General features: G+C 45.6%; 1 protein-coding gene across 1 annotated transcript in view; it reads right to left on the bottom strand.

Moving 5' to 3' along the window:
* The window catches only part of pappaa (pregnancy-associated plasma protein A, pappalysin 1a), a 50,761-nt gene that overhangs the window by 10,577 nt on the left and 16,216 nt on the right, over positions 1–23,968 (bottom strand). The window contains exons 4-5 of the mRNA XM_084325118.1: positions 22,875–22,946; positions 15,963–16,061 (exon numbers count right to left, since the gene is read on the bottom strand). Coding sequence (XP_084181244.1) covers positions 15,963–16,061; positions 22,875–22,946 — 171 coding nt within the window. The remainder of the gene's footprint in view (positions 1–15,962; positions 16,062–22,874; positions 22,947–23,968) is intronic.

The following is a 23,968-nucleotide window of genomic DNA, read 5'->3' as shown; positions in this document are numbered from 1 at the left end:
GAACGATTAAGAGAGAGTGTGAGAGAGAGCAAGCAAGGATCGAAAGCGAAACGACCACAAGAAGGCTTTTTCTCACTGTTCTCGCTCATACCACTATCTCCACGGTGACCTTTGTGCTAAGTTGCCCCGACTCCGTGGAAATGCGTGTTTATTCAGTGATGTACTACCACAGAGTGGCCCAAAAAAACAAAAAAATAAAACATTTCTATTTCGCAGAAACCTCACCTGGACGACCCTGTTTATTTAGCTGCTTTTTCACGCTCTCTTTAAATTGGTGTACCAACATTTTCTTTAAAACTTCAAAAAAGCCGAGACCTGTTTGAAGTTTCATTCGTGTGGAACTCGTACGAGCAGAGTAAATGTAAATATGAGCCGGTGAGAGTCGAGAGAGAAAAAAACTCGGACCAGGGGAAAAACAGGCTGCTCGCAAAGTGCATGTTTGGGAGGGGACCAAAGGGGTCTGTCTGTGTGAATAACCAACGGAAAAGGGAGACGCCGAACATTAGCCCTCTGAGACCCACATAGACCCATTTCTGTCTTTTGGGGGGAAGGGGGGATCTTTAGGGGGAGATAGCAGGTCAACAGTAGGTGGCACATAGAGGTGGTACACATCATCTGAAAGCTGGTTCATTCGAGATGGTTCATTCGAGATGCGGCTGAGTGTTGTGCATGTAATAAACATTGTGTTTTGGTTAGGTGTCCGTCGTTTGCAAAATATTACCACTTTTTACCACTCGAGAATTCATAACATCCCTCCAAAATACCACATTATGACACCAAGACCTTGAGGGACACTATAGAAAATCCATGCTGTGATTTGGTATAAAAAACTTGGACATTTGGAGATTTCTGTAAGAATAAAAATGTTTGTCGATTGCATGGCAAGCACCTCTTTTCTGGATATTGATCAGAAGCCCCCCCACCCCCCATATGGCCAATAAACATCTGATTATCCTAGAGGTCACAATCGGTCATTTTAAGGTCAAATAAATGGTCTCACTACAATGACATACAGTAGCTACTAACGGACTACCATCATCACACGTTAATACAATTGGGCTCATTGGATTCACAAGTCTCAGATTTCCAGTCATACCCCATTTTATGCAATTCCAAGACTGTTTAGGGACCCCAGTATGCGGAAATGGTTTTAGAACAGGCAAAAATAACGCATTTGTACTGCATGCAAAGGACTGCATGGTTTTTGCCCAAAACTGCATGGGATTTGCATAATGTATATATATGTAAAGGGTTTCGTGGCTACCCATATAGTTATTTTTTTCATTCAGATATCTATTTTTTTCATCTACTTTTTCTCCCCATTTAAAATTTTTTCTCCCATCCCAATTTCGTATTATCCAATTCTACCCTCCCCTGTCTCGAACGTTGTTAGACCATGCCTCCCACTGGTCGGCTGCAATGTGGACGAAGCCTTGCATCACGTGTCCCCTCCGGTACACGAGGAGGCAGCTGTCGCATCTTTTCACCTGTACAGTGCCCTCTCTCAGCCGCGAGGAGTAACGCGTGGGAGGCTCACGCTGCCCCCGTTGCTTCCTGATTCTGCTGTACAGGCGCACCAACCGACCTGTAGGAGTCGCTGTCCACAACGTCCGATCCCCACCCACCGGCTTCCCCACCCCCTAATACTGCCAATTGTATTAGTATGAACGACCAGCCAAGCCGGAAGCAACGCCGAGAGCTGGGCTCAAACCCAGCATCTCCTGCGTTAGTGGCGATTGCCTTGCCCACTGCACCACTTAGCCGCCCTTCATTCAGATATCTTGAGGTGAGAGGTCAAGGGACCCCTATGGCCATGGCGGTTTCTCCCTCGCCTAAATGTAGCCCCCTTCCCGACAAGCTAGCATGGCTGGTACAGATGGATATCTTACAAGACAGTTGCTCCCGCGGGTCTCAGAGAGTTAACTTGCAGAACATTTGCAGAAAACTGGCGATACAAACAGTAATAATAAGACCTAGCAACAGTGGCGTATGGTGGAAGCCAGGGTGGATGGTTTTGGCCGAGTGTGGATGAGGGATGTGTGTGTGTGTGTGTGGTGTGTGTGTGTGTGTGTGTGTGTGTGTGTGTGTGTGTGTGTGTGTGTGTGTGTGTGTGTGTGTGTGTGTGTGTGTGTGTGTGTGTGTGTGTGTGTGTGTGTGTGTGTGTGTGTGTGTGTGTGTGTGTGTGTGTGTGTGTGTGTGGGGGGGGGGGTCCCAAGTTTACCCAAGTCACCACCACCTCACCAAAGTGGAGTAGAATTTTCACAGTATACAAAATGTCTAGACTGAAATGATATATTTTATATTACATTATATATCAGAAAATGGAGTCAACATTGGGTTTTTGAAACATTTGATACTTTTACCAAATCCCTCAGAGCCGACAGCCGAATGACCCGCAGCAAATCATCACTCATGCTGTTCAAAGCACAAGACAACTAGAAGAATGCAGATCTCTGCCAAGGCTTAACAATCTCCACACGTTGCTGTTATTGTACTTTCACACATTTTACTTAGTAGATGTTTTATGTAGTGCCAATCTCAACGGACCCAGGCTGCAAACCATGTTTTATGTATCAACAAACAATGATGATGCTCCCTCACAGCACACTGTCGTATGATAAACACTATTGTCAAGTTTAGTGTAAAGCGAAAAAAGCATTCGCCAGTAATACATCACTTCCTGATTACCATGAAATGTGATTGTATCTGGGGCCCATACAATTGGATTTACTTATTATTTAGACTGTACGAAATCAATAGATTTCTTCCTCCTCTGTGCTGAATGTTAACAGCAAGTTTTATTGCAATCCAACTAAGACCTTTCTGTTTGGCCTAATGGTGACATTAATGGTAAATGGCTGCTTTTTTATAGAGAGCTTTTATCCAAAGCGCTTTACAATTTGTTACTCACATTTTACCCATTCACTCACACGTTCACTCACACATTCACACACCGATGGCGGAGGCAACCATGCAAGGTGCCAACCTGCTCATCGGGAGCAATTAGGGGTTAAGTGTCTTGCTCAAGGACACATCGACACGCTGCCCGGAGGAGCAGGAATCGAACCGGGAACCTCCTGATGGCCAGACGACTGCTCTACCTTCCGAGCCACAAGCCAAGTTCATGGGGTCACTAAAATCAATAGGTTTCTTCCTCAAGGGGTCATGAATGTTCACAGTAAATCCAGCCATTACTTTTTGAGATATCCTGTTCACAGAAATACAGACAGACAGATACATAACTTCCTTGGTGGAGGTAACCAAGCTGAGTCCAACCTTTAGCCAGTTTTGCATGCTTGTGCCACTCTGGGCACATCTATCAGGCTGTATGACGAGAGCAGTGGTCCACTCAACACGCCCTTTTGTCTGAGAACGTTTCCCTTGCGGGGCCACTTATTGTCGTGGTATCGTTTTAGTTTAGTTTCTTTAATATTTGTCATACAGAAGTACAGAATACTTTTATACAAAATGCTTCTTACTGTTACGCTCCAGAGACTGTGCAAGACAAGATAAGTATGAAATAAAATAACATAGTAAAATTAGAAGTAAAAAAATGAGGTCACAGTGTTCAGTTTAGACATATGTACAATGTTCGATGCAGAATAGACGTAGTTACCATACAATATACAATACTGTGCAGTGTACTAATATACAATACTATATAGTGCAAGGCAGAAATGGGACGAGGTGCAATTTAGGTACAATTCACAGTAGGTGTACGAGTTGTAGTGCAAATCCTTTATCAATAAATATAAAGTGTAAAGTGTGTTTGTGTGATCTAAAGTGTGGAGAGTGGGTGCTGCAGTGTGTTGTTTGTTTGAGTGAGTGTGTGCGTGTGGGTGTGTGGCATCGAGACTCATGATGTTCTATACATATTGAGAGTAAAAAGTCTGCTATCGTGACAACGGCAAAGTGGAGAAACCCAGGGATACACCACAAGGCATGAAGGGCCAGTGAGTCATGGATGGAGGCATAGCTCGAGAACCATATCTCCCACTTCAGAGAAAGGAACTCCTCCCAAATGAAGAAGAGAGAGGACGTAAAAAGTAAAAAGGTCCTGGCCTAGGCAAAGCTCAGACAGGCATAACCTTCATGCCCTCACCCCCTCTCCTCGTGCCCAGCCAACAGCTTGCAGCCATTAAGGGGGGTGGGGGGGGGTCCTGTGGTGACCTTATGTGCAGCCGGGCCTTGCACCTTCAAAGTTCCCGGGATGGAATAATACGCTGCAAGTCACCCTGAACCCAAGCAAATCTCTAGGACAATAATAAAGACATAGAAAAAAAGGAGGGAGTGAAAGGTAGAGGGGATAGGGAGAGAGAGAGAGAGAGAGAGAGAGAGAGAGAGAGAGAGAGAAGAGAGAGAGAGAGAGAGAGAGAGAGAGAGAGAGAGAGAGAGAGAGAGAATGAAAGGAGACGAGATAAGGAACAAAAACAAACAATAAGCCATGCTTCAGCCAGCCTTTCTTTCTCTTTTTCTCTCTCTCTCTCTCTCTCTCTCTCTCTCTCTCTCTCTCTCTCTCTCTCTCTCTCTCTCTCTCTCTCTCTCTCTCTCTCTCTCTCTCTCTCTCTCTCTCTCTCTCTCTCTCTCTCTCTCTCTCTCTCTCTCTCTCTCCTCCTCCTTTGGTTATCACGGTCACACAAATGAGAAGACAGCGGAGGAGCAGATGTGGAAATGAAGCTGTGAAGGTTTTCGCCAGAGGAGGAGGATGAGGAGGTGGAAGGGGGGGCAGGGAGGGCGGGGGGTGATGTTATCTTGGGCAAAGTGTTGTTTTCATGTGCTGTGTACCAGCGACAACAACTTGGAGCACGATTCCTGCTGAGTCACCCAGGCTCTAAGGCATGACAACTTCTGGCAGCTGGTGAAACCTGTGTGTGTGTGTGTGTGTGTGTGTGTGTGTGTGTGTGTGTGTGTGTGTGTGTGTGTGTGTGTGTGTGTGTGTGTGTGTGTGTGTGTGTGTGTGTGTGTGTGTGTGTGTGTGTGTGTGTGTGTGTGTGTGTGTGTGTGTGTGTGTGTGTGTGCGTGCGTGCGTGCGTGCGTGCGTGCGTGCGTGCGTGCGTGCGTGCGTGCGTGTGCGTGCGTGCGTGCGTGCGTGCGTGCGTGTGTGTGTGTTAGGGTTGCCACCTTTTACTAATAGAAATAAGGGACACCTTACATCGAGCGTGCACGAAGTGCGCGCAAGATAATCTTTTTGTGCGGTTTTTGGGCGAAAATGGGCGGCTTTTGTAACTATTTTCTTTTTTACTTTATTTCGGTTTTAGGGTTAGGCTTAGGGTTATGTTATTTAATTATTTTGGGGAGCCAGCCCCCCAAACTCCTGAAATGCATAGAAAACAAACAGTCAGCACTGTTGTAGCTGAGGTTGTGTTTAACCATGTGGTATACCTGTGTCACCTCAGCTGCAGTAACCTAGAGGGGAGGAGTGGGATGATAAAATTGAAATGAAATTAAATTGAACAGTATGACTTTTATATTGTTGTCTGAACACTATTTATTTATGTTTAAGTATTTATTTAAGTATTTTTGCATTTATGTATTTATGAATTATATTATTTATGTATTTATTAACTGTTAATCCATTATGAAGAATTCCGTTTTCCAGATGAGCATAACAACGTAAGAGTTTAAATGGGCACACTATTTAATTATATTGATTAATATAAATACATGTTTATTTATTAGACTTTAAAAACTCAACATTAATGAACAATCAACTATATTAGTAAACTGAAATAGCCTAGACTATGCCCACATCAGCAGCCAATATGTAGGCTCCTGGCTGCCAGGGCAGGTAAATAGAAATACTGACATCTACAGTAGTTAAAAACACAACCAGATAAATAAGATGTAATATCCCATACCGAATCAATCTCAGGAGATGTTTCAGTCATGAAGAACTGTGAAACCTGTGCTTGGGTTCTTTCTTTGCGTTCTTATATTTCGGGAATGTTGTTCTCCTGATGCATGCTGTCTGATGTCAGTCAGTCCACCATGCGCCACAGAAAACACACACCTACATACTTTGCAGTTTGCTTTATAAACATCTCCACTGACGCTATCAAGCCAGGGGTTTGCCTCTTCCCACTCAGGTCTGTACTTCTGGAGCAACGTGAAAGCGCTAATTCTCATTGGTCATGAGCTGCTGAGCGCACGCCCATCATAGCAGAGTTGCCAAGTCTGTTTATTTTCCGCAACTTTTGGACACAATTTTGCTTGTTTTTGGCTTGTTTTTGTAGGTCGGTTGGCTGATTTCTCTCACAATACTGACAACACTGTCTGACTTGCGGACAGCGGAGCTCTCACATTCCCGACCTTAAAATACGGGACAAAGTGCGTCCCGTATCAGTTCAATACGGAACACGTCTTTTAGTTTCCAATTTACGGGACGATTCCGTATTTTACGGGACGGGTGGCAACCCTAGTGTGTGTGTGTGTGTGTGTGTGTGTGTGTGTGTGTGTGTGTGTGTGTGTGTGTGTGTGTGTGTGTGTGTGTGTGTGTGTGTGTGTGTGTGTGTGTGTGTGTGTGTGTGTGTGTGTGTGTGTGTGTGTGTGTGTGTGTGTGTGTGTGTGTGTGTGTGTGTGTGTGTGTGTGTGTGTGTGTGTGTGTGGTGTGTGTGTGTGTGTGTGACCGAACAGGGACAGAAAAAAGACTTCAATGGAAATGTGTTATTTTTCATGCTGGCTTCAGTGTCTTGCTTCGCCTTTTGGACGGCTTCTGTGCCGATCGGTGCCCTCTGAAAGAATTGAACTCAATGCACCTATCACTGACCAAGACCACGCCCCTCTGCTTGCATATGAGCAGGTGTGGTTGCTGCTAATCTCCCTCCCACTTCCTCCGGGTCGGAAATTGACGTAGAGAGGAAGTTCACTCCTTCCTTGGTGAGAAAATTAAACGCTCTCCTGGTCTTTGTTGATGAGGAGTATCACTACCGTGTTCCCTAAATGTATCAACACTGCTGCTGCAGTCAGGGCAAGTATGTCAGTGGTCCGCCAGCAAAGCAGCAACCGCTACTGTGCTCTCGCTTTCCCGTCATTGACCCACGGCTGGAAAGGACATGGCTGGAATTAAAGCCACCGCCTCCACCTACCTGCCGCATATGCAGGTAGAGGGCTGCATGCATCAGCAGAAACAGGCCAAACTGGATAAAACTGGTATCTCTTCTCTGTCCCAATTCCATCTGGCAACAGGAAGCCAAGACCGAATCAGCCTCTCCGCCGTCAGCTGTTTGACCGAGCAGACACGGCTTTCTCCTAAGCGGCACAGAACTGCACACGATGTTTCTCTTCTTACTTCCTACCTGTCTCTGTGGCAGCAGGAAGATAACAGCTTAACCCTGAGGAGATGGAGATCCTGGCTCCCAGGTGCAGGCTTTGGCTGCTGGCAATGCAATGGCCACCTCTACCCCGTGCAGATCTACAGTACATTTGGTTATCCCAATCCAAACTGGATGAGCCAAGGAAGCAAGCCCTCCTCTACGGCCCCCTCGACGAAGGTGCTGTCTTTGTAGCCTCCATCGAGGAAGTCTTAGTGGCTTGCCAGGCCATGGAAACGGAGAGATCCTCTGATCAGAGACAGCCGCCAACCAAGTCTTCCCGCCGGCCTGACTTCAAGGGAAGACACAGTGACGATACCGCCATTATATCCACCCCTCCAAAATGACAAACACCTCTGTTTCCTCCGGGACACAGAGCACCGGTGACCAGACCTCTGCGCCCAACAAACAATGTGAAATAGTTTGACCGAATGGCATTATTACATGGTTAAAGAAAAATCGATGCATTCCAACACAAAACACTTTAAAAGCAGCCTGGTCTCCCGGTTGTCTCTTTATCAGGTTTTTATCGGTTGGACATCTCTCTCCCACAGTTCTCTTTCCCATTCTGTCCTCAGCTCGGGAGCCCTCCTTCACCTACTTCGATGTTTCCCGGTAGGGAATTTCTATGTGCAATTAAGCACTGGAATGCCTGTCTTCTCTTGTTCAGGTTACAATCAGATGGTTCCCCTGCTTAATACTTCTCTGCCCTGTAGGCTTGGGTGAGGGACTTTACGCATGAGTAAAGAGGGTCCACTATTTGGTCTGTTACAATTCGTAACCTAAAACTTGTTGGCCACCCCACTATTTCCTTCTCAGGCATTTCCTCTGACTTGTCAGTTTTGGATACACAGCTGGTGTGCTTTTACAAACGGAGATACAAGGTTGACCCCTGCTTTTTGACAGGGACGTGAGTTCCTTATCCCTCTACTGGTATTTTAAAGGCCAACATGAGGTATACTGATCAGGGCTTCGCACCGGCTTCACCCATTTGTCCAATAGGCGAAGCAAGACACTGAAGCCAGCATGAGATATAATGAAGGTTATGGATGATATTAATGTTGGCAAAAAGTCTCGCTATTACTCCCTGTTGTCCCTAGTTTCTTTTTATGTGAAAGAAGCTTCAGGAGGATGATTGGCGGCTACCACACCTGCTTATATGCAAGCAGAGGGGCGTGGTCCTGATCAGTGATAGGTGCATTGAGCGAAATTCTTTAAGAGGGCACCTATAGGAGCAGAAGCCGTCCAATAGGCAAAGCAAGATGCATTGCGAGCATTAAAATAACTAGGGTTATAAAACGTATAATTCATAACCTTCGGTATATCCTCAAAGCTATAACAGAGGCAACAGTGGCTCAGGAGGTAGAGTGGTTGTCTGGTAATCTGAAGGTTCCCGGTTCGATCCTGGTTCGTCCCTGACCGCGTGTCAAAGTGTCCTTGAACAAAGAAACGTAACCCCTAACATCTCCAGACTAGCAGGTTGTCACCTTGCTCGCTTGCCTCTGCCATCGGTGTGCGAATGAATGGGTGAATGTGAGACAAAAGCCGCAAAGCTTTGGATGAAAGCGCTATATAAATGCAGTTCATAATGCAGTCCATTTATATAAGCGGCTGTTGTGTGCTCCATGTGGGCTGCGGTTGTTTCCCCTGCCCGGCACAACCAGAAACAGCAAACACATAGTAGGTTACTATGGACCAGAAATACACTTCCTGGATATTATGAGGTTATCAGGCCTGGCACACGAGCGGGGGAGGTGTTTCGGCAGACATGCGTCACTCACAATAACCACGTTTGGAATGTTTGTAAAAGTCTCACAAAAAAAAAAACTCTCCTCCTATCATTCATTAAACAAAGACCACAAAGAAAAAAGACAATCAAAAACATAAAACTCCATAAATAAACATTGGACTGAACTCATCATGGAGAGTGACGAGTGTGGTGCAACATATAGTAAAGAGGGACTGCGGTGATCCTGTGTCTGTATAAAACACATACTAAGAGGGTATTTGACCCCGGCTGACCACCGTAACCGACCTCAGACAAACAAAAGCCACGCTCAAGAGCTGTTGAAAAGGAGCAGAAAAGGAAGGGACGGAAATGATGGGCTTGCGGTCTGCACAACAACACACCACTTCCCGCAAGAGAGGAAAACACTGCGTGACTGCATCGCCCCGGCGAATGTGTGTGAGCTGGCAGGGGAGAGAGAGAGAGAGAGAGAGAGAGAGATGGAGACCGTCGTAAACAAGTCACAGACTCCTTTTGTCATTTACTGTGTCACTTTGTTTTTCTTTCCGCTTTTTTTTTTCTTCTTCTTTTTTTTTTCAACATACGCCACACCCCTTGCTTTTCCTCCTGGCCGCTCGCCACGCATGTGTTCCGTTTGAGGAAAATCTAAATCAGGTGCAAAGAGCGGCTCAGTTTCTGTTTTGACTGAGACGATCACATGAGGGAGAGGAGGAGGAGGAGGAGGAGGAGGAGGAGGAGGAGGAGGAGGAGGAGGAGGAGGAGGAGGGAGAAAAGTCACCCCGAGAGGAACAAACAACTGAATCCACAATACCGAGGATGAATTAAAGAGCCAAAACCACACTAAATACCCAAGGTATGGTAGAATATTATGGCACAACAACAACAACACCCGGACATTTTCTCTCAACAACATCGAAGTTCTTTAGCTGGTGCCTTTCACAGACCATTTCAAATCTCATATTCAGATTTTTGGCCAAGGCCTTTTAACACTTTCAGAGCCGGCAGGGGGTGTCGTCCTTTACGTGGTGGATGCCAGCATCCACTTCAATGATAGCGTTAAAAACGCATAATCTATGTCTTAAATTATGGCTATGTGTCTGCCCGTCACTTATCAATGACTTGTTTGCAGTCAACATTGTCGAAACGGATTGTTTTTTAATCTGTTCATTTCCGTTTTATAGCATTTCGAAAAGCTATAGTTTTCAGGAAAATAGAAAGATTCCGTCAAAAAACGACATTTACTGGAATATTCTCGAATACACTAGAAACTTTGTCATTTTTCGGCCTATTTATGAATAGTTTTTAAATAAACACTAGATTATCGATAGTATATGTGTACTTATGCACGCTATAGAAGCGAGCTGAGAAATCGATTCTCTCATTTCCTGATCAACGCGCACACACACACACACACACACACACACACACACACACACACACACAATTCCTGATTGCCATTCCAAATATCGATCGCGTTTATTGATTGATTATTGGCTACTGTAAATATATATTCCAGGTTGTTTTCCATCTCGCGAACACTTCCCTGTTCATCAGATCCCTCGCCAGCATAGTGGAGCGAGGAGGCTCCCCCACCCCACACATCCACCAGTGTAATCGAATGGGGTGCAGTTACACAGGGATAGACGATAGGGGGCGGTATTTTCCCATTGGAGCTCAGAGAGAGGCTGCTATACTAACGGGAGGCTCGGTTGATGAAATATGAATTCAGATCGCTAATAAAAAAAAATAACGACATTTAGCATTGTCGGCTCTCAACGGGGGGCATGAAATAGCGATATATAGCGTCGTCGGCATTGAAAGTGTTAAGCAATAGCCTATTGTGTGATTCGATGGCATGCAAGTACCTATTCTTCATAAATGGGTTTCCAAACACACATGTTTATTATTCACATTTTTATATATATATATATATATATCAGCCGACTTGTTTCTTCTCCTCGTCCACATCAATTCACATATCAGCTCCATTCCTCCGCTCAATATTTCCTTTTTATTTCCTCAACCCCGGTAACCTCTGCTGCCCTTTGCTCCTGGCAGCCGATGAATCAAATTATGATTGCTTATTTCAGAGCAATTTTCAAGTATCTCCCCTAAATCCGAACGGCTTCCAGAGCAGCCGCTGTTGGAAAACAGCAGCTGTTGTGTTTTGCTTCAAACCATGCCAAGGCCGAATGCCTGGGAGTTGGGCTTGAGCCCAGGTGATCCCCTTATCATTGTCTCCTCTCCCCGTCTTTTTGTCTCTCTCCGCTGAGGTAAGAGAAGGGATCGTCCTGCGATAATAACACTGTACCTTACAAGTCGCTCCGTCTTCAGCGTTGACCTGAGGTTGACACTGCGGTGAACGACAGTGGTTTGAGTACTGTACTTTTGACACGGGTGGCCTCGGGCGTTTAGCACCCTTGGTTCAAAGACTTAATTCAGATACCGTACGTCTGAGCCATCAAAGGCATATTTCACCGCTGGCTCGTATAGGCCACTGTGCTCGGGGAGAGAAAAATGGCTTTCGTTTTCTAAGCCGTCGAGGGTCAGAAGTCAGCCAGAGTGCACGCTGAGTTCAGCACGAAACCAAAACAAACACAATGTCCTCTGCCATGTGTGAGACTAGTCACGGCCTTCCCATTGACACCAAACCGTTGGACCTTCAATTAAACTGTAACACTATTATAGAACATGTTTGCTTTGGTATGCGACATGAGAACTCCCACCGGGGGGGCCCTCCAAGGCCCCCTCCTTACCCTCCTTCTCTTCGCTCTTACCACCAGCCCGGACCCCCTTGCTCCAGTCACTCAGTGCTTGGAGTATCACCCCCCCCCCTCCCCCCGATGGGGTCTGTCAGTGTGTGTGAGTTACGCAAGCCGGCACTAAGCCCCTGGTCTGGAGTCTGGCCAGCAGATGTAGGGAGAAGATAGCGTCAATCAACAGCAGAGAAACCACTGTGGGGAGTGAGGTCACTTCCCACCGGGCTACACGTCCACTCTCCAGCCTCAATTATGGACTTAGGATACATTCCCCTCCGTCCCGGGTTCTGATACTCAAGATACCGGCGGGGAAAAAAAGACAAAATAAATTATCCCTAGACCCCCTGGACCTGTGTCTAAGGAGGGGGGCAGGGTGTTAAATGTGAGCATGGGTGGAGTAGCCAGGGGCAATGTTCTCTCGCTGTGCATTTGGCCCGCTGTGGTGGCATCTCGGCCAACCCCGTTTTGTCATGACCCGTGTGACGTTCAAATCCCCCGAACCAAATTGTATTAACACAGTGCTTATCTACACAGCTAATTCATTTAGTCGTCACCCCCAACCAGTGTTTTTTTGCATGGCTCAAGCTCGAGAAGGAGACGTGAGCAGGTTGTGAGAGGAACACACACACACACACACACACACACACACACACACACACACACACACACACGCACGCACGCACGCACACACACGCACACGCACACGCACACGCACACACACACACACGCACGCACGCACACACACACACACACACGCACGCACGCACACACACACAAGCACAAGCGTGCACAACAGCACAAATCGACTTTTCAGTGTCTAAATGTCTTTATTGGAAGCACCGCCCCCTCCGGGGGCCAACTCACTGCTCATCAACACTCAACCTTCCGGAACACAACCCGGGTGGGACCAATAAAAAACGATGCAACGATTCTGTCTCTGGCTCGAGTCTGGCTTTTGTCTCCTTGTTTTTTGTAAGCTCAAACGAAAGGCATCTTTCGCCGCCTTGGCCGAGCACCCGAGCAGGAAACCGTTGTTCCTTTCGCACTGGGAACAAAGAGAACCGAAGGGCGGAAAGTGAGTGGAAAAAAAATCACAGAAAACAGAGAAACAGAGGATGGAAAGATCTTCTTTTTGGGGGGGGGGGGGGGGGGGTTATAGTGAATATCTCTATCCCCGTGGCTGAGGACTCAATAGTGGATGAAGAATGCTGTGTGAAGGTGGATCGGAAACAATCACGGGAGCCCCTGATTGCGCTCTGGGGAACGGGGACGTCCACTCATCTTGTGAAGAGGAAATGAAGAGGCTCATCCGCCAGACACACAAGACATCGGCGGCCCAGACACATAGACTGCAATAGGAATCCAGCCAGGCACATGGACACATAGACTGGAATATGAATCCAGCCCAGACACATGGACACGCCAGGAGTACAAACGAGAAATCACCCTCGGCCAGAGAGACACACGCGGAAACGAGCTAGGCCAGAGGCGCAGATACACAGCACAGAAGCCATGATATGCATCCAACCCAGAGGCGGCCAGCAGTTTGTAGGCTAAGGAGAGCCAGAACCAATCACCGCCTACAACACAGAGACACATGAGAGACGTGCCGACACCGGAGGGGCCAGCGCTTCTGACACGGAGGGCCAGCGGTTGAAATGTTACTTTATTGGCGAGTCAAAGACTTAATAGTAAAACATTTATATTCTATTTATAATTTATATTTATATTCACTGAATATATATATATATTTTTTTATCCACTTTTTCTCCCCATTTTCTATTTTTCTCCCATCCCAATTTCGTGTATCCAATTCTTCCCTACCCTGTCTTGAACGTTGCTAGACTATGCCTCCCACAGGTCGGTTGTAATGAGGACAGAAGCCTTGCATCACGTGTCCCCTCCGGTACACGAGGAGGCAGCCTGTCGCATCTTTTCGCCGCAGCAGCTCGAACTCTCAGTGGCGAGGAGTAACGCGTGGGAGGCTCACGCTGCCCCCGTCACTTCCTGCTTCCGTCGCACCGGCGTCACCAAACCGACCTGTAGGAGTCGCTGTCCACAGCGTCAAGTCCCCACCCACCGGCTTTTCCCACCCTCTAACACTTGTCAATTGTGTTAGTATGAACGACCGGCCAGCCGGTAGCAACGGCTCGAACCCAGCGTCTCCTGCGTTAGAGGTGAGCGCCTTGCCCACTGCGCCAATCAGCCGCACCATATTCACTGAATATTTAAGAATGGACCACATCCATAATATTGAAGCTCCTTCATCTTGTGTATTCGAGATAACAACAAAATAATTGGATATTGACTTGCATAATATCTTATCACATATCGTACCCTTTAACCCGTTCACTGCCACACTATAGAAGGTTAACCCTTTCACTGCCACACTACAAACGGTTAACCGACGTTAAAGGGTTAACCTTCTGTAATGTGGTAGTGAAATGGTTAACCTTCTGTAGTGTGTCTAGTGAAAGCGTTAACCTTCTGTAATGTGGTAGTGAAATGGTTAACCTTTTGTAGTGTGGTAGTGAAAGCGTTAACCTTCTGTAATGTGGTAGTGAAATGGTTAACCTTCTGTAGTGTGTCTAGTGAAAGCGTTAACCTTCTGTAATGTGGTAGTGAAATGGTTAACCTTTTGTAGTGTGGTAGTGAAAGCGTTGACCTTCTGTAATGTTGGTAGTGAAAGGGTTAACCTTTTGTAGTGTGGTGGTGAAAGCGTTAACCTTCGGTAATGTGGTAGTGAAATGGTTAACCTTTTGTAGTGTGGTAGTGAAAGTGTTGACCTTCTGTAATGTTGGTAGTGAAAGGGTTAACCTTCTGTAGTGCGGCAGTGAACGCGTTAACTGTTTGTAGTGTGGTGGTGAAAGGGTTAAGGGGGGGGGGGGGGGGGGAAACACGACTTCTCTGTGGAATAAACGTGTGCGGCCCCCCGGACTACAACAGCCACACAGGGACAGGACTACAAGTACGACAGCTGAGTGACATAGATGGAGTGATAACATCCACCTCTTAGCCGGGGGCTCAACAGTAATTTGAGGCTGGTGGTGAGGCAAAGAGGGGGGGGGGGGGTTAAGAACAGGGCTGGATGAGGAGGAATCAATAAGGGTTTCGGAGGGGATTACAAATTCAGTGGTATGAATCTGTGCCTGAAATGGTAAGGGTTATTATTAGAACATTTTACGGACTATCTACTGTCACTCAGTGAGATTAATTACTAAACTATTCAATTTCAGAGGATTTTGTTGTATTTGATACCAAATCAAATGGACTACTTTTAAGGACTCTATCGCAGAGTTGTTTACACACACACACACACACACACACACACACACACACACACACACACACACACACACACACACACACACACACACACACACACACACACACACACACACACACACACACACACACACACACACACACACACACACACACACACACACACACACACCTGCAACTGTTCTGCTTCATGTATTACATACCATTACATAAATTAGTCCCCTTACCTCTGTGAAGTATGTACTGTCTCTTTTCTATTTAACTTAATTGTATTATTACATTTTCTTTTGTTATCCTTTGAGATGAGCTTTTCGTCCTCTCACCAGACCAGTCATTGTAAATAATAATGTGTTCTTAATTGATCTGCCTGGTTAAATAAATGTTAATAAAATGGCGATTCCAAGAGTCAATTGCAGACACAGCTTCTTTATTTGCCTTCTGATCCTCGATTCCAAAGAGATGGGATGTGGGTGACGTGAAAGCAGCCATTTATTTTCACTTTTCTCTCTGTCTCTCTCTCCATACTTTGTTATTGTAGTGTGTTAGGTGCTTGACTCTGTTGCTAGGTAAAGGTGAAGCAACACTAATACACACTTGACATTTTAACGATACGCATATGCATAAGAATGAACGAATTCCACGGCTCCTCCTGGAGTCGACTTGCAATTCCGGATGTCTGGAGTCGAAAAATCAAGTGCGGGACGGATTCCCGGACATGGCCTACTTCAGATCCAGCATCATCATCATCAATCGGCATCATCATCATCATCATCATCATCATCATCATCATCATCATCATCATCATCATCATCATCATCATCATCATCATCATCATCAGTGTGTTTGGACCATGCTACTCACCTTCTTGGTCTTGACAGTGGATTGGCAGCAGTCTCCTCCATCATAGTTACAGAAAGCTCTGTTGTTCATAGAGTCACAGTAGTTGTCTCCCATGAAAGGCTGTGTCAGAAACAAGGACACATACATCAATCAAAATAAATAAATACAAATTAAATAAAAAGCAAAAGAGGCAACCGCACTAACATTTCCTACCAAACATTAGAGCTGCCATGTCAGTATTAATCACAGATAGTCTTTCATAGCTAGCTACAGTAGAGTAGGCTGCGACATTTTGTAGCTGACATTAGATCTATTTTTTGGTAGCCGATGTTACCATTAATGTTAGCTCACGGTGAAAGAGGATGTGTTAGATGCTTTGCATTGTGGGGTAGATTAGGAGGACTGAGCGACCTCATTAATGAGGGTGGCCATACTTAATACAATTCTGGTTGAAACCTAAGCCTATTCTAAGCCTATTCTTATAGTTTTATGTTCCTCCTTAGCAGATTTCGGGCCATTTTTGAGGTTCCCGGGGTGTATTTGCTGATTAATCCAGAACATAATTTCCCACATCTTTCAATGTGACTTCTTAAGCCATGAGCAGGCCAGACGTTTAAATCAAACTGAGGACACCATAAACTATGCACTGCACAAAACACTCCAATAAGGTGATTTATGGATTCGGCCCTGCCTTCCCCTCTTGCTTTATACATTTGGGTTATCCAATTTGCCTAAACTGTGTGGATGACATCATCCGTTTGACACCATGCAGTGGAAGGGAATTATTTCACAGTGGAATGCAAATGCAAGATTTATAGAAGGAATGGATAGGTTGTGGACTGCCACGTGCCACGCTAATAAGGTTATGTGCTAATTGGTGTGTGCTAATAAAGTTATTTCAGTCAATGCAGTGACATCAGAATATATTAGTAGTACTGTATGTAAATGCATGAAATAACGAGCCACGTGAATGTAATTAGTCTGATTGCCTTCATTAGAATACACTAAAATATGATTGACATCAGAACCTGTGGTTAGACTGTTACTAGTGCCAGGTTTTCTGTCATTTTCAAACCAGGGGATTCTCTGAAATGTATGTGTATAAGTCCCTGTGTGGCTCGAGTGTTTCATACTAACAATGGGAATCAAAGCCCCTGTCTAATTGGCTTCCACTGACAACTGTCTCTTCCTGTGCCAGTATCCATGGCGACTGACGTCACCATCAACAGCAGGTCTCCCCAGGGAGAACAATTAGCTGGCCATGCATTGAAACAGAGCTGTATTTTCAACCTCTCTCCCAAATGAACTAGCCTGCAGGGGGAAAAGAGAGGCTTTAACTGATATGACTGCAAGCTAAACTCCTGCCAACTGTTTCAATCATGGAGGCTCAATCTGTCTTTTGGTCAATTTGAGCCTTCAAGGCAGGTAGCACCTGTCTGTCTGTCTGTCTGTCTGTCTGTCTGTCTGTCTGTCTGTCTGTCTGTCTGTCTGTCTTACTGTCCACTTGTCCAGTACAGCAAATTGTAAAAAGCTACAAGACGCTACATCTGGACATTATCTGTTGATGATAGTTGATGATGAAGTACTTTGTATGCATTCATTGTGTGTGTGTGTGTGTGTGTGTGTGTGTGTGTGTGTGTGTGTGTGTGTGTGTGTGTGTGTGTGTGTGTGTGTGTGTGTGTGTGTGTGTGTGTGTGTGTGTGTGTGTGTGTGTGTGTGTGTGTGTGTGTGTGTGTGTGTGTGTGAGTGAGAGAGTCTGGCCCTAAAGAGCTGAGTGAAGACAGTTCATGAGGTTCCGTTGCCAGGCGGTTTACCTGCTTTGACGGTTTGTCTGTTCTGCTGTCTATTGTTCTGAATGTCAGCCAGCCAGCCAGTCAGTTTATCTGCTTCCCTGTCTCTCTGTCTGTTTTCCATATGTGTCTATATTGGGTCGGCAACCTGCGGCTCCGGAGCCGCATGCGGCTCTTTAGCCAATCAGCTGCGGCTCCCTGATCAAAAAATATATATAAAAAAAAAAAATGTAAATGTTTTTTTAACTTTTTTTTTTAATCTCTTATTTTGGAGATCGATGTCATACTGTGACACTGAAATGAAAAAATATTTCATCAACTAAAATATTTTGTCAACTAAAATATTTCATCAACTAAAATATATAGTACGTCACACCCCGTGACTCTCCCTGCCGTCTGCAAGTGGCTAATCTTGAGTTTCCGACCCCCCAGTAAGCTAACTATGGATAGTTCAGGGTTTTATTTCAAAGTCGGTCTACAGACACCAGTGTTTTGTCTCCTCTTCTGTGTTTGATTTAAAAATAGGTCTACACAGCATAGTATAGGTCTTTTTTATAAGAGGTTGAGGTTTTCCTTTGTTATAACAGGTAAAAACAGCAATAAAAAGTCCAACAATTTCTTTTTGTTGCTTTATAATTCCATTAATGCAACAAACTGTGTGCTATAAGTATAAAGTATAATAAATCGCAAATTACTTTGGGTATGCAATTGTCAGGCGTTTTATGCTAAATGTGGGGTATGCTTGGGGATAACTATATATAAAATGCTATACACTGTGTTATCTTCATTTTAAGGGTAAATTGGTTTTGCGGCTCCAGAGGAATTTTATTTTGTGGTAGGGGGAAAAATGGCTCTTTTGATAGTAAAGGTTTCTGACCGCCAGCTAGGGGGTCTTTGTTTCCAGCTTTCATCTACAGTCTTAAAGGAATACGCCAACATTTTAGCTTACCGTCTTCTCCAGAGAGAGACAAGAAGATAGATACCAGTTTCCTCTCTGTGCGTTCAGTAGAAAGCTATCTGGCTGTACGTTAGCCTAGCTTAGCACAATTAATGGTGGCATTGTCCAACTAACACCTCTCCCGAAGGCTAACCGGCACTCATTGTGCTAAGCTAGGCTAACGTGCAGCCAGATACAGTAGCTTTTTACTGAACGCACAGAGAGGAAACTGGTATCTATCTTCTTGTCTCTCTCTGGAGATGATAAGCTAATTTCCAAAAATGTTGGCGTGTTATTTTAACTGACTGACTGACTACTATAATGGACCATATTCACACAGTGGCCATTTTGCTCTTATGTCATTATGCTCAGTCTTTTTACATTTTCTGTTGATTTCAGAATGTTTCTGTCCGCTGTCTGCTTTGCCCTGATCTACAATGTCTCAATCAAACCTTGTCAATGTGTTGATGTTACGTGTACGTGTACCAGGGTGCGATTTGTGGGGGGCGTGCAATTTCTTTTTTAATATAGGCCATACAAAATGATATACAGTTATATCCATAATAAACGCACACGTCTCATAAAACGATGCAATGACGGGTGAAACTGGAGCTTGTGGAAAACGCTGACATCATTACTAATGACCCCATCCACACGCATATGGATATTTTGGAAAACATAGTATTTTATGTGCGTTTTTTGGTCTACCGTTCACACGAAAACGGCGCAGAACAGGTTGTGCCATCAAGTAATTTCAAGTGACGTTTTTGCGTTGCTGTTGTGAAAGGAGAGATTTTCTAAAACACTGTTGGTGCTGACAGATTTAGTCTGTAAACAAACGAGGGAAAATCCCATTTTCAAAAATACCTGTGTACTGTACGTGTGGACAAGGCCTAACTGGAGTCATGCTCTTACCTCACTTCCTCTAACTGGAGTCACGCCCTTACCTCACTTCCTCTAACTCGAGCCATGCCCTTACCCTACTTCCTCTAACTCGAGTCATGCTCTTACCTCACTTCCTCTAACTGAAGTCACGCCCTTACCTCACTTCCTCTAACTCGAGCCATGCTCTTACCTCACTTCCTCTAACTGGAGTCATGCCCTTACCTCACTTCCTCTAACTCTAGCCATGCCCTTACCTCACTTCCTCTAACTCGAGCCATGCCCTTACCTCACTTCCTCTAACTCGAGTCATGCCCTTACCTCACTTCCTCTAACTCGAGTCATGCCCTTACCTCACTTCCTCTAACTCTAGTCATGCCCTTACCTCACTTCCTCTAACTCTAGTCATGCCCTTACCTCACTTCCTCTAACTCGAGTCATGCCCTTACCTCACTTCCTCTAACTGGAGTCATGCCCTTACCTCACTTCCTCTAACTCGAGTCATGCCCTTACCTCACTTCCTCTAACTGGAGTCATGCCCTTACCTCACTTCCTCTAACTCGAGTCATGCCCTTACCTCACTTCCTCTAACTGGAGTCATGCCCTTACCTCACTTCCTCTAACTCGAGTCATGCCCTTACCTCACTTCCTCTAACTCGAGCCATGCCCTTACCTCACTTCCTCTAACTGGAGTCATGCCCTTACCTCACTTCCTCTAACTCGAGTCATGCCCTTACCTCACTTCCTCTAACTGGAGTCACGCCCTTACCTCACTTCCTCTAACTCGAGTCATGCCGTTACCTCACTTCCTCTAACTCTAGTCATGCCCTTACCTCACTTCCTCTAACTCGAGTCATGCCCTTACCTCACTTCCTCTAACTCTAGTCATGCCCTTACCTCACTTCCTCTAACTCGAGTCATGCCCTTACCTCACTTCCTCTAACTCGAGTCATGCCCTTACCTCACTTCCTCTAACTGGAGTCATGCCCTTACCTCACTTCCTCTAACTGGAGTCATGCCGTTACCTCACTTCCTCTAACTCGAGTCATGCCCTTACCTCACTTCCTCTAACTCGAGTCATGCCCTTACCTCACTTCCTCTAACTCGAGTCATGCCCTTACCTCACTTCCTCTAACTCGAGTCATGCCCTTACCTCACTTCCTCTAACTCGAGTCATGCCCTTACCTCACTTCCTCTAACTGGAGTCACGCCCTTACCTCACTTCCTCTAACTCGAGTCATGCCCTTACCTCACTTCCTCTAACTGGAGTCATGCCCTTACCTCACTTCCTCTAACTGGAGTCATGCCGTTACCTCACTTCCTCTAACTCGAGTCATGCCCTTACCTCACTTCCTCTAACTCGAGTCATGCCCTTACCTCACTTCCTCTAACTCGAGTCATGCCCTTACCTCACTTCCTCTAACTGGAGTCACGCCCTTACCTCACTTCCTCTAACTCGAGTCATGCCCTTACCTCACTTCCTCTAACTCAAGTCATGCCCTTACCTCACTTCCTCTAACTCGAGTCATGCCCTTACCTCACTTCCTCTAACTCGAGTCATGCCCTTACCTCACTTCCTCTAACTCGAGTCATGCCCTTACCTCACTTCCTCTAAATCGAGTCATGCCCTTACCTCACTTCCTCTAACTCGAGTCATGCCCTTACCTCACTTCCTCTAACTCGAGTCATGCCCTTACCTCACTTCCTCTAACTCGAGTCATGCCGTTACCTCACTTCCTCTAACTCGAGCCATGCCCTTACCTCACTTCCTCTAACTTGAGTCACGCCCTTACCTCATTTCCTCTAACTCGAGTCATGCCCTTACCTCACTTCCTCTAACTCGAGTCATGCCCTTACCTCACTTCCTCTAACTCGAGTCATGCCGTTACCTCACTTCCTCTAACTCTAGTCATGCCCTTACCTCACTTCCTCTAACTCGAGTCATGCCCTTACCTCACTTCCTCTAACTCTAGTCATGCCCTTACCTCACTTCCTCTAACTGGAGTCATGCCCTTACCTCACTTCCTCTAACTCGAGTCATGCCCTTACCTCACTTCCTCTAACTCGAGTCATGCCCTTACCTCACTTCCTCTAACTCGAGTCATGCCCTTACCTCACTTCCTCTAACTCGAGTCATGCCCTTACCTCACTTCCTCTAACTGGAGTCACGCCCTTACCTCACTTCCTCTAACTCGAGTCATGCCCTTACCTCACTTCCTCTAACTGGAGTCACGCCCTTACCTCACTTCCTCTAACTGGAGTCATGCCGTTACCTCACTTCCTCTAACTCGAGTCATGCCCTTACCTCACTTCCTCTAACTCGAGTCATGCCCTTACCTCACTTCCTCTAACTCGAGTCATGCCCTTACCTCACTTCCTCTAACTCGAGTCATGCCCTTACCTCACTTCCTCTAACTGGAATCATGCCCTTACCTCACTTCCTCTAACTCTAGCCATGCCCTTACCTCACTTCCTCTAACTCTAGTCATGCCCTTACCTCACTTCCTCTAACTCGAGTCATGCCCTTACCTCACTTCCTCTAACTCGAGTCATGCCCTTACCTCACTTCCTCTAACTCGAGTCATGCCCTTACCTCACTTCCTCTAACTCGAGTCATGCCCTTACCTCACTTCCTCTAACTCGAGTCACGCCCTTACCTCACTTCCTCTAACTCGAGTCATGCCCTTACCTCACTTCCTCTAACTCGAGTCATGCCCTTACCTCACTTCCTCTAACTCGAGTCATGCCCTTACCTCACTTCCTCTAACTCTAGTCATGCCCTTACCTCACTTCCTCTAACTGGAGTCATGCCCTTACCTCACTTCCTCTAACTCGAGTCACGCCCTTACCTCACTTCCTCTAACTCGAATCATGCCCTTACCTCACTTCCTCTAACTCGAGTCACGCCCTTACCTCACTTCCTCTAACTCGAGTCATGTCCTTACCTGACTTTCTCTAACTCGAGTCATGCCCTTACCTCACTTCCTCTAACTCGAGTCATGCCCTTACCTCACTTCCTCTAACTCTAGTCATGCCCTTACCTCACTTCCTCTAACTCGAGTCATGCCCTTACCTCACTTCCTCTAACTCGAGTCATGCCCTTACCTCACTTCCTCAACACTGAGATAGCCGTTACCTCACTTCCTCTACCATAACTCAGGCAATGTCATTATCTCCCCTATTGCATGATAAAACATTGAGCCATAGGCCTGATCAGCAGGTAACTTCTACTAGTTTGGTCTGCTTTTCCTAATAGCATGAAGTCCTATGGAGTCACTAATCACAATTATCACTAACTGCCTCTAATTGAGATAGAGTTCTTACCTCACATCTTTTGATGCAGTGGAGCATTTCTGGATGTGGATACCACTTCAGTCCCATTGTACATACTATACTCTGTGGAGGGAGACAAAAATGTTTCACATAGGGTTCACATATCAAATAAATTTGACAAAATATATGTTTATCTTATGTTGATATTCACAGTAGCAGAATGTAAGATAGACTATTCAAGGGGACATTGGAGAAGGATAATCAAGTTTGACTACAGTAATGATTTTGCCCCGTTGACAGAGTGAGGGCACTTGACGAGAAATGCCTCGTCATCGCTGCCTTGCTGACACAGTGCCATCGTATAGCTCCTCCCTTTGAGCCAACATGAAGACAAAACGGGAATCATTTGGCAAAGACAAAGTGAGAGTCTACCAGCCAACGGTGAAAGGAAACGCCGGCAGGTAAATAAAACACCAGAACATTCATGGCCTCTTCCCGTACCAAAGTTGGGCCATTGCTCGGAATATATCAACCGTCACCATATGCTCGATATCTTGATATGCCGATGACGTACTACTGCTTTGTTGGGTCTAAGAAAATATCAACTACTAACAGAGTTACGAGGATATCTGTAGTACATCTAATGATCATTTGGCAAGACCTTTTGTTTTCTTCACCACCACTGCTTGTATCAACAGATTTCGCCTGTGTGTGACGTCCTCTGCGAACAAGCCAAGTTTAAACCTCCACAGGCCTTGCGCAAAAGGTGGCTTGAAGTCAAGTGTTTCTCCAAGTCAACCACCTTGAAGTACCTTACAGCTTCATGATGTCCTTGTTTTTCTTTTTCTTTCTCCCAACACAGTAAAACCGCCTAGCCCTGTCCTGCCCCGCCTCGCCACACACATTCACAACATTCTGAGCTCCTACCCAAGACACGGGTAGCACTTTATTTGAAGAGGGTGTTCATAACACTGACATAACACTGTCACAAACATGGCATAACATACTGTAGGCATGAATCACTCGGTTGATTATGACACGTTCAATGCAATGTTGACATTGCTCTAGTTGTCATTGTCATTACAACTTTCTTTTAATTTATTTTAAATAAAAGAATGTTATGTATCCTTTATTTATCCAGGAAT

This window comes from Notolepis coatsorum (assembly GCF_963971535.1).
Source record: "Notolepis coatsorum genome assembly, chromosome: 11".
NCBI lineage: Eukaryota > Metazoa > Chordata > Actinopteri > Aulopiformes > Paralepididae > Notolepis > Notolepis coatsorum.
This window is presented reverse-complemented; position numbering and strand designations above follow the sequence as displayed.